At 44.6% G+C, this 14,032-nt stretch overlaps 1 protein-coding gene across 1 annotated transcript in view; it reads right to left on the bottom strand.

Moving 5' to 3' along the window:
* LOC146196246 (cytochrome P450 3A5-like) overlaps positions 1–10,992 on the bottom strand; it is a 36,868-nt gene extending 25,876 nt beyond the window's left edge. The window contains exons 1-3 of the mRNA XM_084596957.1: positions 10,916–10,992; positions 8,368–8,464; positions 4,435–4,487 (exon numbers count right to left, since the gene is read on the bottom strand). Coding sequence (XP_084453083.1) covers positions 4,435–4,487; positions 8,368–8,464; positions 10,916–10,992 — 227 coding nt within the window. The remainder of the gene's footprint in view (positions 1–4,434; positions 4,488–8,367; positions 8,465–10,915) is intronic.
* Between the last annotated feature and the right edge of the window lie 3,040 nt (positions 10,993–14,032).

Raw genomic sequence — 14,032 nt, 5'->3', positions numbered from 1 at the left:
GCTGTAGGCTGGGCCATTGTCAGCGTCGAGGCCTTCCGAGATCGAATGGGGTCAGGCAGCAGACCGTGTTCGGGTTGTAGGCCTTGGAGTCGGCGGCTGGCTCGGTGACCTGTAGGTTGGTCTTCCAGGGCCACAGGAATAAGGCTGAGGTCTTCACTTGAAGGATCAAGGGCAGCACCTCCACCAGATGTCACGTAGTGGTGACGAGGTCAACGACACAAATGAAGGGTGGATGATTGCACTAAAGAAAGTCTTTATTTGGGCTGACTTGCGCCCGCAAAAAAACTAAGCAACTCGGCGGCGGCGATAGAAACAAACGTGCTCGTCGACCGTCGAACAAAGAATGCCCGTCACACTCGTCAACGCTCAATTTAAGGGCTGCACAGAACAATCTAGATAACGTCGAAAACAGCTACCAGCACGGGCTGGAACATTGTGGAAAGACACCCGAGTGGCCGGAACCTTCGAGACAGATCTCGGTGCATCTTTCGCTACAACAAAACTGATAAAGGTGTGACTCGTGACATCGAGCATTAACAAACCAAGATTACGGAACGGATACGCGGTCCAGAATCAGAGTGATAAGCCTGTATGCCGGCGGCTGTTAAAAAACAACAAATACTGTTCTGAAGGTTTCGCGGCAATACTCTAGTTGCGGGAGATATGTTTCACGTTAATGTATGGTCTGGTTTGTAGTGTTTAACGACCCAAAACGACTCAGGCTATGAGAAACGCCAACACGTGTCTGAGAAAGCCTAAGAGAAAACACGTAAATTTATGGCACAAGTAAATTATTGCAGTCTCTCAAAGTCAGATTTCGAGTGATCAGTGCTCTGTGATAGCGGTTTAAGATTAGTAACAATGACGCCACACATGCAGCTACAGTATGGTTGGCTGTACGTTATGGGGAGAGTTATAACAAACAATTAAACTCACCATAGAGCTACGGAGGCTCATAAATAATTCACCACGTTCTTTGTTAAGGCTTTCCAACAAGTTCGGGTTGACTGTATCCGGTTCGTACTCCGTGTAGTTAAGGTTGGCAAGAGGGTGAAGACCAGGGACAGAGTTTTTGCTCCCAATCTTTTCGTGCTGGTGCCTCGTCACATCGAGAGGCGTGTGCACGGGGCGACCTCGACGAGCGCGACAAGGTGATAGCGGGAGAAGTGTTTCTCAACTTTAGTCTTATACAAGGGGCGTTGCAAGATCGCAAGTTGATATTGGTAGCAGAGTTCTACACTGGAACTAAAAGTGCCCGCCAGCATTCTAGAGCGATGCAAGACTCCATTTTTCCAGCGCTTGGAAAGAACGTCCAATTTATAGTTATACGGCATCAGCTTCGCGTAAGCTGATGCCGTGAGCCCTTTGGGCTTTCACAACGTTCTTGATGATGCCGATTTCGAAGTCTGCCTCACGATGGGCAGGGTAGTCTACCGTCATTTATTTATTTAAATTGACAGCCTTTTGTGGGCGATTTTCAGTAGTGGAAACAATAAGAAAACTGTAAGAACTGATCTTAATATAGATATTTTAAAAATATAATAACGCATGCTGTTGACAACGCTTGGAGGTACAGAACATTTTCAGTCAGAATTCAGCATACAATGAATAAAAAAATATATAACAGGCACACAACGTCGGATTCACTGGCAAATGAAACAAACTCTTTAGCTTGGAAAAAAAATTGCTGAGGACGATTATATTTCCTAATGCGCCATTTGAGCGCAACTTTTTAGCTTCTTTTCGCAAAGCGAAAGAGAACGCTATAGGGGAGAGCGTGGTAGCGCGGAGTCATCGAGAGAGACAACGTCTAGGGCGTTTGTTGATTTCGACCTTTGCAAGTTCCGCACTCCCCCCGGGCGGGCTGTCTCGGGTGTCCTATAAGGGAGTGGCGGAGCTCCGTGGGTCTTCTTCCTCTCTTAGGCTCGTTACTCTTTCGTGGCTCGTGGCCCTCTTAGTGGCATCGGCGGCGACGCGGCCCACGCACCGGACGGGCGCATAAGACCTGCACTCTAAATAACCAAGACCGTCTGTGACGCTTGTTATGAATTCTAGGATAGAGGTGCACTGCACAGAAGCGCTATGTAGGAAATTCCGCTTATTAATTATTTTTGAAGAAATATTTAAAACAATGAGTGGGAATGTGCAGGAATAAATATGATCTGACGGTGCCGTCTTGCCCAGTCAGAATGAATTTCAAGATACTGTGACCTGTCGATGCTAACTTTATTACGAATAACGAACAAATTAACTTGAGTGGACCATATTACGAAACTATGTGCTAGCACCTCCTTGAACACTTGGATTCATCCGAAGAACACTGGCTATGTCCCCTCCATCCGTTAGACAACTAGCTTACGAAACATACATCCGCCCCAAAATGGAATATGCCTCAGCAATATGGGACCCTCACCGGGTCTACTTGATCCACTCACTCGAAGCCATCCAGAATCGTGCAGCACGCTTCATAGGTTCCCGGTATTCAGCTCGGCACAACGTTACTAACTTTTGGCCTTCAATCCTTAGCGCCTTCGTCGGCAACTTGCGATCATTTGTCCTTTACATAAATTATATTTCAACTTTCCTGCACTCCGAGAAAACTTATTACGTGCTCCTTCCCGCTCATCTCGCCATTTATTTAACTCCCGTAGCATACGACGTTTGCATGGTTCCAAAAACGCCTTCAACAAATCCTTCCTCCCCATCGGCATAGAGGAATAGAAAATACTTCCCGAAAGCGTAGTTACCGAGTCTAATCCCTGCAAGTTTAGGCAGCTACTAACTGATCATTTCGACCTGCCATATACACTTTTTCCTGCGCTCCATTATTAGCAATCCGATTTTCATGCACAGTTGCGTCAACGTCTATTTTTCTGCATTTCATCTTTTTGACACTTTTGCTTACTATAGTTGAGTTTACCGTATATCGTTATTTTGTTATACTTTGCTACATAACTATCTGTATTAGTGTGCACTGTATCGATTGCCTGACTTCTTTTTTTTTTACCCAATTTGTCAATGTTATACATTTTTGTATTCTTTTCCTTTGTTTTTATGCTAATGTATGGCCCTTTCTCGCCGTTGTCTCCGCTCTTCTCTTTATGTAATGTTTTGGTAGGGATCTTTAAGGGAATAATAAATGACGATGATGATGATGATGATCATGATGAATATTCAAATGCCCGTAGCAATGCAGATGTTTTGGCTATTCGATGAAGATTCATGATGAAAACCAGAGTACGCCAAGACACCAGACAGAGAACAGAGAGAAAAGACCACAAGTGCTGATTCGGAGCTAAAGTTTAACTAGGTAAGCAAAACGAACAAATATATAAAGTAGCCACCTGCTCACCAGAGAAGTTATATGCTCACCGGTGGGTTAGTGCGGCTGCTGTGGCCCTATTAATAGGGTATTTTACTACTTGGATGATCGGGGGTACTCTGCTCCTGATTAGTAACCTATAATGCAATTGGTGAACTGGGACGTGCTCAGGTGGCTACATTATACATTTGTCCGCTCTCTTCATTAAAACTTTAGTCGCGATACAACGTTTGTGATGCTTCCTTCTTGTTCTCTGTCTGGAGTCTTAGTTTGCATTGTTTCTCATCAAGAACAAACAAAAGTTTTCGAGCTTTGGCCACGACGCTAATGTAGGAAGACCTGCTTGTGAATAGAGATCGGACCAATGGGATAGGGCCATGACTAATGTCTGGTCATAAACCTGTTGGCACTGAATCTATGAAGGAGTAGAGCTGATCTCAGTTCAAGTGTAACGTAATCAAACACAAGTGTATTGAAACAATAAAACTGCTGTGCTTCAGGGCGCACATCCTGCCTCGGCAAAAACTATGGGTCATCCGTATTTTCCTCAGATTAAGGCCGTTAGAAGCATTGGTCTGTTCGCTCGAGGGTTTGTACATTCTTTCGTAAATTACACTTGTTACTTCCTTGCTGCATCTGTTTCTTAACTCTGCCTGTATGGAGTTTGTAACACGCTAGTCCCGTTTGAGTTACCTTTTGTGAATCGTTTCCTGATAAGCTAAAAGCGACCTTTCTGCCCCTACACAGTATTTGCCTTAGCGGCGTGCGGCAGAACCACGATGGCAACCGTGAGAAACTTTAAGCTTCTAACGCCCTGTGTTTGAAATACCTTCCTGACTGTCCGGCGGAAGCTTCGGTTGGTATTGGTGGCAACGTTTAGAGAGGGAAATCTTTCTCTGTGACTGCTGGATTGCATCGGGAGTGTCAAACAGGGGATGACGTGGCACATGGCATTTGATGGACTAGGCTGCGCAACCGGCACCCACTGTCATGTTTCGCACAGAACGCCAGCGTGAGTTTACAGCTTCTTCACCGACTAATGGGCTAACCCAAACATCCGAAAAACCACAGAAGCGCCTCTTTCGCCGCCTTCCACCAGTGGGTGTACTCACCCAAAAACGTCCCCGTATTTCCGGCTCCACTCTGAAATGGCATGAGCCATGCCCTGTGGAGAAAATTGTGACGCATGCATCAGGTCATAAACCCAGTGGCTTTTCGGAGCACTGTGCAGTATAGTAGCGCGCGAAATGATTGCATGTGGAGAACACTCGTTGACTGGACCAAAAGTGGTATTCAATAATTCGAGCTATATGGACGCTATCGTCATTTCGCCGTTTTCAGGACAGAAATATTGGATTTTAATCGGAATAGCGACAATTATAAGCATTCAGCCAGAATTTATCCCGTTCTCGTAAACTCTCACTTGTTTCCTGCTAGGCATCGAATAAGTACGGCTGCTGTAAATGTTTAGGCAGGTCCTCTGTCATTTTGAGTTAATATAATGGAAGGCTTGTTCCTTTCCGAACATCCGAAGTATGTTGAAGCCTGGTAGTCTGTTCCGTTGTTCAGGCACGTTCATTGTTGCTTTCAATTAAGTCCAGCATTTCTAAGAAAAGCACCTTTGTTGCTGAACATAGTCAAACCTGTTTTAAATCGACCCCTTTAGTTCCCACGATATCGAACTATGCGTGCCTCTTCTATGGTAGTCTATAGCAATCATTGCTAAAATTCCATGTTTCGAAATTAACCGTTAATATTTTTACTCTCACCATCGCCACTCTCGCCCGTACCGCTGAGCACGGTATCAGCGTTCACTCTGATCCATTTATCTGAATAACATGAGTGAGCCAATGATTTTTCTGAAAGTGGATTCTCCTTAAGTTTTTAATTGTAGTGCCTCGCTAAGCACACCGCAATTTTAACTCTCATTTTTGCCGAACTCAGCCAATATTATCCCGAAACTGCGACAAAGCCGACGCTGAAGCTGAACCTTAAACGCTTCTTTTTTTTTTCTTCTGTATTGCATGTCTTCGACACTATGCACCATAACAAAATAACATTTACAAATATCCGCTTACATGCGGGGATTTGTAATCAAGCAGTCAAAATTCAATGCATGCTTTCAGTGAAGCACATTCGGGCTGGTCTTGCATCTGGTTCACAATGGTATTCAGCCATTCTCGAACGCCAAATACTGTGGAGACCAATAAGCATTATTGTGTCATATGGCACTCCCTCGCCGTTTTCTACAGAGATAAACTACTTTTCTACTGGGCCCATGCGGGTCCAGTGGGAAGTATTTCTTAAGTGTTCTTTGCAAGAAATCCCAGCAGTAACAGCCTCCCAACAATGAAAGGATACATGATCAATTATCTCCAACTTTTTGCAAATCAGAAAATCTATACCCCAAGGAAGGAACACTTCTTTTCTTTCCAGAAATGCTTTCACAGCCAAAGTTTCGATGTGTAGCTTAAAAAAAAACTTTGGGCAGCTGCCGGTACCTGCGTTTGTTGCACCCGTTTTAATACATCACTGTCCTGGCCTCGATGATACATGACCCTGCACATAGTTTCACTAGAACAACATCACATAAATCACATCAGAGCTTTTTGCGCTTTACAATAGATATGTACTAATGCAGATAGGTACCACTTTCCTGAAGAATCCGAAAATCTGCTCTTGCACGTGTTCAGTTCCGACAACCCATTCCGGTAACGCATGACCCAGCCTTAATTGACACATTGTACACAAGAATTGGTCCCTATAGATATTCCGTCCGAATGGTATCCCGGAGGAAAAGAGCCTCCCAGCTTCCTAAGCGATGGATTACAACGATATACCGGCATCAACAGCGCAGCTTCGTTTTCCGAGGCCTAAGGCGACTTGCCCATCGGCGCAGCGTCTAGCGTTACATTTTATAATGAGTGTGTGCAGCCCTTCTTAGCGACTGAGTCGCAGTCCGCCGTCTTTCATCCGTTGGCTGTAGGCTTTAACTTGCTAGGCGGCTGCACCGCTGCATCCATGGTCATCAAAAGAAGGCGGAAAAGTTCGGAGATAGCATGGCTCGGCTAGCTTTCGACAGCTTTATGCAGTAACACAGGAAGGTAAATAGGCGGAAAAGGCGGCCGAAATCGTCGCCAGGTTTGAAGACCAACCCAGCGCTACTTGGCGCGATAAGCAGCAAAGCGGCGAGGAACGCACAGAGTGCTTCAAAGGGCACGCACGCACGTGCCCCCCCCCCCCCCCCCCCCTAAAACACACACACACAAATAACTGATTTTTCAATTCGCTTTTAGTTCGCGGCTAGTGCTTTAAGGTCAGGCATCGGACAGAGATCGGCGAAATAACTGTTTAGAAACTTTAATGGTAGCGTACTATAATGTTTGGAGGCCGCTTAACGCAAGTTAAGAAGGCAATAATAATAATAATAATAATAATAATAATAATAATAATAATAATAATAATAATAATAATAATAATAATAATAATAATAATAATAATAATAATAATAATAATAATATAAAACAATGCGATGGCGGTGTGTTTGAATCGATTGCACGCGGATGGCATTTGAAAAAGACGGCGACACGCAATGTATATACAGCGTTAAATAATGGAGGGTAAACACTAGTGGCGATGGGCTGCGGCGACTGCTACGAGGTGCCACGCTCGCTTCCCACCTGGAATTTCTTGATTGGAACCCACTCCAACAGTTTTTGTTCTCACCTGAGCTCGATAGTGGCTTCATTAAGGCAATGGCCAAGTCCGTCTTACTAGCCTGTAGTGGGATACAGCTCAAGAAACACCACGTTAGACAATGCCCACCAGGTTGACCCCGGGTGGGCAGGGGTATGCAAATTAGTAGCCAGTATATACTCGCATAAGGGCTATGGGTGATCCGCTATTACGCTACGTTTTGCGATAAACACGCTCAAAGGCAGGGGTGCCATTAAATTCTTAGTTGGGTTTAATAACGCTGGGTAACATTCCAGCATTGAAAGAGGAGTGGTTTAAAGTGGCGGTGTGTAAAGCACCGAAAGAGCGTCGAGCGCGCTGCCCATTTGAAACAGAAGCGGAGCACACAGGCGATCGCTCTGACCGTGGCAGTAGCAAGGGAGGCCAACCGCACGGCTCAGCTCAACAAATGAAACGGGGGAATACGGCAGCATGTCCTCAAGTCAAGCGAGTTCGGGTATCCCCATATACGTTACACATTGTCCAGTATGGGGTTACGCCTTACCTGCAGTCATGCTTACATCTGCCGTTTTTTCATTACATTCGAAAAATATAACTGGCACCATAAGGTAGTCACTTAAGGTAAATGCGAAAACATTAGGGTAACGTTTCAGCCCAATTCGCAATTTCGAAGGTGCGCACAAAATTTTTTGGAGTGAGCCAAGGTAGACTACAATTTCTTGTGGACACCCGAGGTTTTCGGTAAAGCCACCGAATGGTGTAGTAAGGCTTCCAAAATTGTTGAGTGTACCAAGGGATCCTTTCAAATTGGCAAATGACTCTTGATTGGCCTTCTGTATGATGACATCACAGTCCTCGTTGAAAAATAGGGTTTCTTTCCTGGCGTATGCCTTATGGGCGCCAACGCTACATTCTTATTTTGACGAAGCACATAGCGCTTCTTTGAAAAATAGGGTTTCTTCACTGGTGCTATGCCTTGTGGACGCCAACGCTACATTTTTCTGTTGACGAAGCACATAGCGCTTTTGCGGAAAAGGTCGACCGTCAAGCCATCGTACCATGGCTGAAGCCTAGGTCACGTGCGCACCGTGGTGTAGATGGTCATTTTATGCTACACACTACAAGCGCACGAATGCCTTAATATTTCTCAGCAGCCAACATACATCAATTAGAGTGGGCAGAAAAATGAAAATAAAAAATTATTGTCCAGCTCGCTTCGCATAACGCACAACGGGGTATTGTAATATACGATGGTTTAAGGAACAGCCTTCATAAAGTAAGCGCCAACGTAGCACGCACAAGCGAAGGGGCCAATTGCAGTAAGCCGAACGCAGTGCCTGCATTCTTACCTTGCGATGATACTCCCACAAGTTTCCCCATAAAATATTGGGAGTAGGTCCATCAATTCCAAGGTTTTTGAAGAGACGGAATGTCCTTTTCCGCCACCTGAAATCGAAGTAATATGCAACGAGATAAAATGCAGTACAATGTTGTTGTTGTTTTTTGTTATTTTTTTTTGCACCCAAACCGTTTATCGGCACAATGCACGAGCCTGACGTCCAACGACAAGCTCGATGGCACGGTTCATGTAAGTTACGAAATGTACTTAAGCAGCTCGACGCACAGACATTGGTACGACAGAATACGGCTAACAAACACGTATAATAAGAAAATTACATTATTTTAGTAATACTGCGTTTAACATGTCAGCGCTGCTGGATAGGTGCTTGAAAAAAAAAAAAAGCTTTGACGATTAGAGTGATTTTCCCTCTTCAATACAGAGCATATGCCCGGCAGACCATATGCGTATTACCATTACTGCAGAATATAAACATGAAAGTTTTATTCCTGCCTGCCCACACAAATATATTACCAACATACTTAAACAGCTTCTTCCAGCATATACAATAAATTACTTTGAAAGTTTAAGCTGCGAGAGATGCAACAGGCCCGCAGAAGGATAAATTTACGAAAAAAACTAAACGTAAAACCAAAAAACCTAACGTCAGTGTCGCCGTAGGGTTGAATTGGCAGTGAGAGATAAGCATTTAATTTTTTTTTATTTAATTAACACCTGCGTATCTAAAACGACCTTGAGAATCGGTAGTTATGCACCGCATGAATTGTAATAAATTAAATGCTATTTTAAATCGCTTTCAGTCCATTTCTTGCACAATAAAAATGCTTATGAAGAACTATTACTTAGAGCGTATTAAAATGTTTGAAATGCATTTATCCTAAAGCTTATTTGCACAAGCAATGCACTCGGTAGTATGATATACAAAGGAAAGAAGGCACCGAGTGTGATATTGCCAGCGGCGCTTTATGAACTACCCAAGAAGCAACTGAAAAGAAGCAGTGGTGGTAACCTCGCAGTGACTGTAAATAAATCAGTAAATGTAGAAGGCTAGCAAAAGGTTGGCTTTTATGTCCGTATGCAAGAGGAGGAGGAGTAAAGGAGGTCGGAAGGCAGGGATGTTAACCAGAAATAATTCCGGTCGGCTACCCTGCATTGGGGAAGAGAAATGGGTGGAAGAGGAGAGGAGGTGAGAAAGTCAGTGTCTATCAATTAGGCTAGTCTCAAATAGCGAATAAGTGCCTTGTAGGCTTTGAGCGCAGATGACTTTTGTAGCCATGGTCCCAAGACCTTCTCTTCCATTAAGGGGTAAGAATCCAGACGATCCAATGCAGTACGCAGCGTATGCCTTTCAGTTGGAAAAACAGAGCACTCACAAAGGAGGTGCTCAATCGTTTGGCCAACGCCACATCGTTCACAAGCAGGGCTGTCAGCCATCCCGATCAGGAAGGCGTATTTGTTTGCGAATGCAACGCGAAGCCATAGGCGGCACAGTAACGTTGTTTCACGACGTGCTGTGTGGTGGGGAATACGCAGGCGCAGTCCGGGGTCCAATGCCTTGACGCGACGGTTGGAGAACTCTCCGGTGTCCGTATGCAATTAATAAATTAAACTGAATGCGCCGCCAGAGCTGGGGAAGATACCGAGGTTTGGCACACATCATGCATTCTGCGAAATATTCCCAATATTCTGGTATTCGTGAGACGATGTGCAGAAACACATTATTTGCGTACAGTAGCAAGGCTAACATGTAGGCGTTGATCATATGCCAATACGGCCTTTTGAAGTGACGCCTGCACCAAGCACATGGCCGCTGGTGGGCCATCGCCCAGGTAACGCCCAGTATTAGAGTAGCGTTAATTATATTACGTGAGCTGCACAACGCTTGTGTGACGTGAAACAGTGGCATACCATTGAAAATAAAGATTATATCAACATTCAAACCTTAACTTTAATATCAGGTTAAATTAACAAGTAATGTTTGTTACATAATAAAAATTTAAGTACAAATAAGCGTTGTTTTAATCTAATGTTCAAAATGTTATCCTAATGATTAGATGATAAGTATGAAATATATTGCAAATATATTTCAAGCAGTTAGTCCTAGCTCTTTTTGCCTTTTCATTTAGTAAAGGTGTTTTTTACGAAGAGTCCGTTGCATCTAACCTCTGAGATAATGTTTGCTTTAGAGTGCACGCACAGCCCCATTATTTTGATATGAAGATTTCCTTGCAACCCATTGGCCGCCATCACTGAAGGGACAAATATAAGTGATGGATTATAAACTTGACTCTGTTCTATACGTTCAGATGTGAGTGTAGGAGTTCCATGACGTGCTGTATTCGTTTGGTTGGTTTATTAGCGTTAACGTCCCAAACCGACTCAGGCTATGAGAGACACAGTAGTAGAGGGCTCCAGAAATTGCGACCACCTGGAGTTCTTCAAAGTGCACAGACATCGCACAGTACACGGGCGCCTTGCTTTTCGCCTCCATCGAAAGGCGGCGGCTGCGGTCGAAGTCACAGTAGTCGAGTCCTAACCCCTGCACCACAAAGGTGAGACTGCTGATTGGGGAACTCAATGTCAACCTCATTGTTGGCCTTCGCAAAGCGTTCATGTTGCGTATATCGTCAACTCTGGTCGACATGCACGCAACAACAGGGTTCCTTCACGATTTACACAAAAGTTACATTTGTGTCGCAAACACGTTACATCTTACAGAAACGTTATTGAGACGTTTTTGTAACATTAGTAAAGCGTTGGAAGATAAAGGTATTAAAAATACCAAAATAACGCTCGACCAGAACTAAAATATAAATTTACCGTGATCATTCGATGGGCAGAATGTATACAAATAATAAACGGCTTACACGGTTTTGACAGAGCAGGACGTTATTCGTAGTCTATGTAGTTTTATGTAGGTAGGAATATTAGGAGCATTGCTCGCGGATCGGGATGACATTGCGGATCAGCGCCTATTGTCGAGTATCTGTTCCCGAAATCTTGTCATTCGGTGGACTGGAGGTGGACGCCCTCATCCTCCAGTACTTCAAGCGTTTTTCACACCCACAAAAAAAAAAACAAAAAAAAAACAGGCCATACTCACCGCAGAAATTGAATAGCGGCAATGGCTACAGCCAACAGAGCGATCGACCAAACGAAGCCTGGAGCGAAATACATGACTAGATCAGTGGCTGGGTCCACAGCCAACAACAATACGCGAACTAAAGACGCATTTATGCGCGCCGGGACTTGACGCAGCTAGCTGTAGATACGAAACAATTAGACCGCGATAGCTATCCTGATAGCCTCCTTATGGGCGTCTAGCAGCGTCCGCTTCGAACAAGTGATGTTTTATTACGTAAGCAACACTATAGTGTTACAATCGGAGAGTGAACCCTCTATCCTTCGGTGGTATCACAAACCGCCACCCTGCAACGTCTTGGTGACACTAGCCAAGGACATTCTCAACACTTAATAGTGCGTTAAATAAGGTTGTTTCATCATCCTTCTGTTTCCTTTGTTTTCAAATTTGACATATGCGTGAATAAGCAGCATGACTGCTCTTACAGTTGATGCAATAAGGTGTTTCAGCAGGAGAACCGAAAAGTGAGCGAGTGGGTGCATCACATAACAACGCCGTTATGACGGACACGAAAGAAGACGGACAAGCGCTGACTAACAATTGAAAGTTTATTGAAAAAACACACAGGTATTAATACACTCTCCAATAACCAGAACGCATGCGCCCCCAAGCCACTTATAGTCATCAGAGCCTAATACTTAACTTCATGGTCATATTGCAGCTCTGAAGGTATGCCTATACATGTCTCTATTTACATAGATATGATAGGTTCTCACGTTAATTTTTCCTAATGACTACAAATAACTTTGGCTTCTTTGAAAATATGTATGCATAATTTATTAACAAGGGTAGCAGTAATAGTAGTAGAAGACTTTATTAAAGCGCTACACTTAGGCGCCTAATGCATCGATGGCCTGCTGGACGAGCAGGCGCTGTTATTCCTCACCCTCAGCACCAAGCCAGTCCACCCAGGTCCATATAGTATGGGAGGGGGTGGGAAAGAAACCCGATTGCAATTTAACCGGGCATGAAAATAGGCAGTGGGAAAGGGTGGCATGAGGGGAAGAGCAGTTGGGGCATGAAGGATCGCGGCGGAATCAGTACAGATATAGCCGTGCAGTGTATGAGCGTATTCAGCTGTATCTGCCGAAGGACGTGAGCCTCCTGAACGGAGAGATTAGGATGATGGTCGGGGTAGAGCTTGCGGTCTCAGCGAGTAGCATTGTAATATTCGCTGATGGCGACGCGAAGACAGTCTCGACCCGCCCTCCAAGGAAATGGGCCAGGGGATAAACGATGCCCGGTTACGAGTTTCAAGGGCGAGCTGGTTAGCCAGCTCATTCCCGTCAATCCCCAAGTGTCCAGGGATTCTTCGGAGGAAGACGGGACAGGGCTACAGCACAAGTGCAGCCTCGAGCTCCGTGTACAGAATCAGGGTTATTATTTAAGGGACAGTCTCTGTAATGCAACACAAGTTTAGACAACGGGGTACCTTTTAAGGGGGTATTATGCTGGCGTTGACAGGTATTTACGCAATTTCCGGGCTACCCGGTATATATATTACCGCAAGAAAATTCAACATCACGCACTTTCCTTTCAGTACATTACACGAACTTAATCTGCTGATTTAGCTTGCAGGTTCTGCTACCCGATGTTTGTGTTTTAGCCTGCACTCTTCTATGTACTACGGTACATACTTTTCCAAGTTTTCTCAGGGCTGAGAACAACACTTGAATACTATATCTGGCGCCTACCTTTAATATATGAAACATCGGATGAACGTATGGGATAACCGCATGCCTCTTCAACCGGAGGGCTCTGATGGAAGGCTATTGCTAAATACCTGCGAAGACGAAGTCTTCGTGTTTTGAGGGCAAGTTACTGGTTTTGGGCGACAAGCAGGTGCCAGAAAGGCTCCAAAAGTTACTATGGCAAGGCCCAAAATTTTATTTCCTGCCATCCCTCGTAAAAGAGAAGCTATGTCTCTCGCCAAGCCTGAAAAGAGGAGCAACCGAGGTGCGTGGTGGAATATGTTGATGCTTTGAAGGGGGCAGTTGGCGGGCCCGTGAAGGGATTGAGTTTTGCCGCTCTGGTGAAATTTCTCGCTTCGGAGGATTTGCGATTGCTGGTATCGGCCAAAGATGGGCATTAATGGCCGGAAACGCCATTTGAAGGAACTTCGAACAAGACCGTATTTGCACTAATAGGCAAAAGACTGAGACACTGGGGTTGTTGTGGGAAATGTATTCGATAGGGCTTCAACGGCCCGTTAGTACAGTTGAGAGAAAAATTGTCTAGATATTTTCTTTTCCGCAAAAACGCATAAACCCGAAATTTATTTTCGATATATAGTTAGGGAGCGTGCTACCTGGCAACACTCGGTATCAAGTTTTTGCAAAAGCACCTGAACACTCTTGTGATTGATGATCCGTTTCTTGCTTGAAATTCGGACGCCATTGTGGAGTATTTGCAAAACTGTAACCCAAGTCTGAGTGGATGTGTAATATCGATGTGCGTGATTTCTTCTTTTCGCTTCGACAGGATATGCTCCCGGAGTGCGTTAAGAAAAGCA

Source organism: Amblyomma maculatum, chromosome 3 (genome assembly GCF_055883805.1).
Source record: "Amblyomma maculatum isolate TAMU_Amacu chromosome 3, ASM5588380v1, whole genome shotgun sequence".
NCBI lineage: Eukaryota > Metazoa > Arthropoda > Arachnida > Ixodida > Ixodidae > Amblyomma > Amblyomma maculatum.
This window is presented reverse-complemented; position numbering and strand designations above follow the sequence as displayed.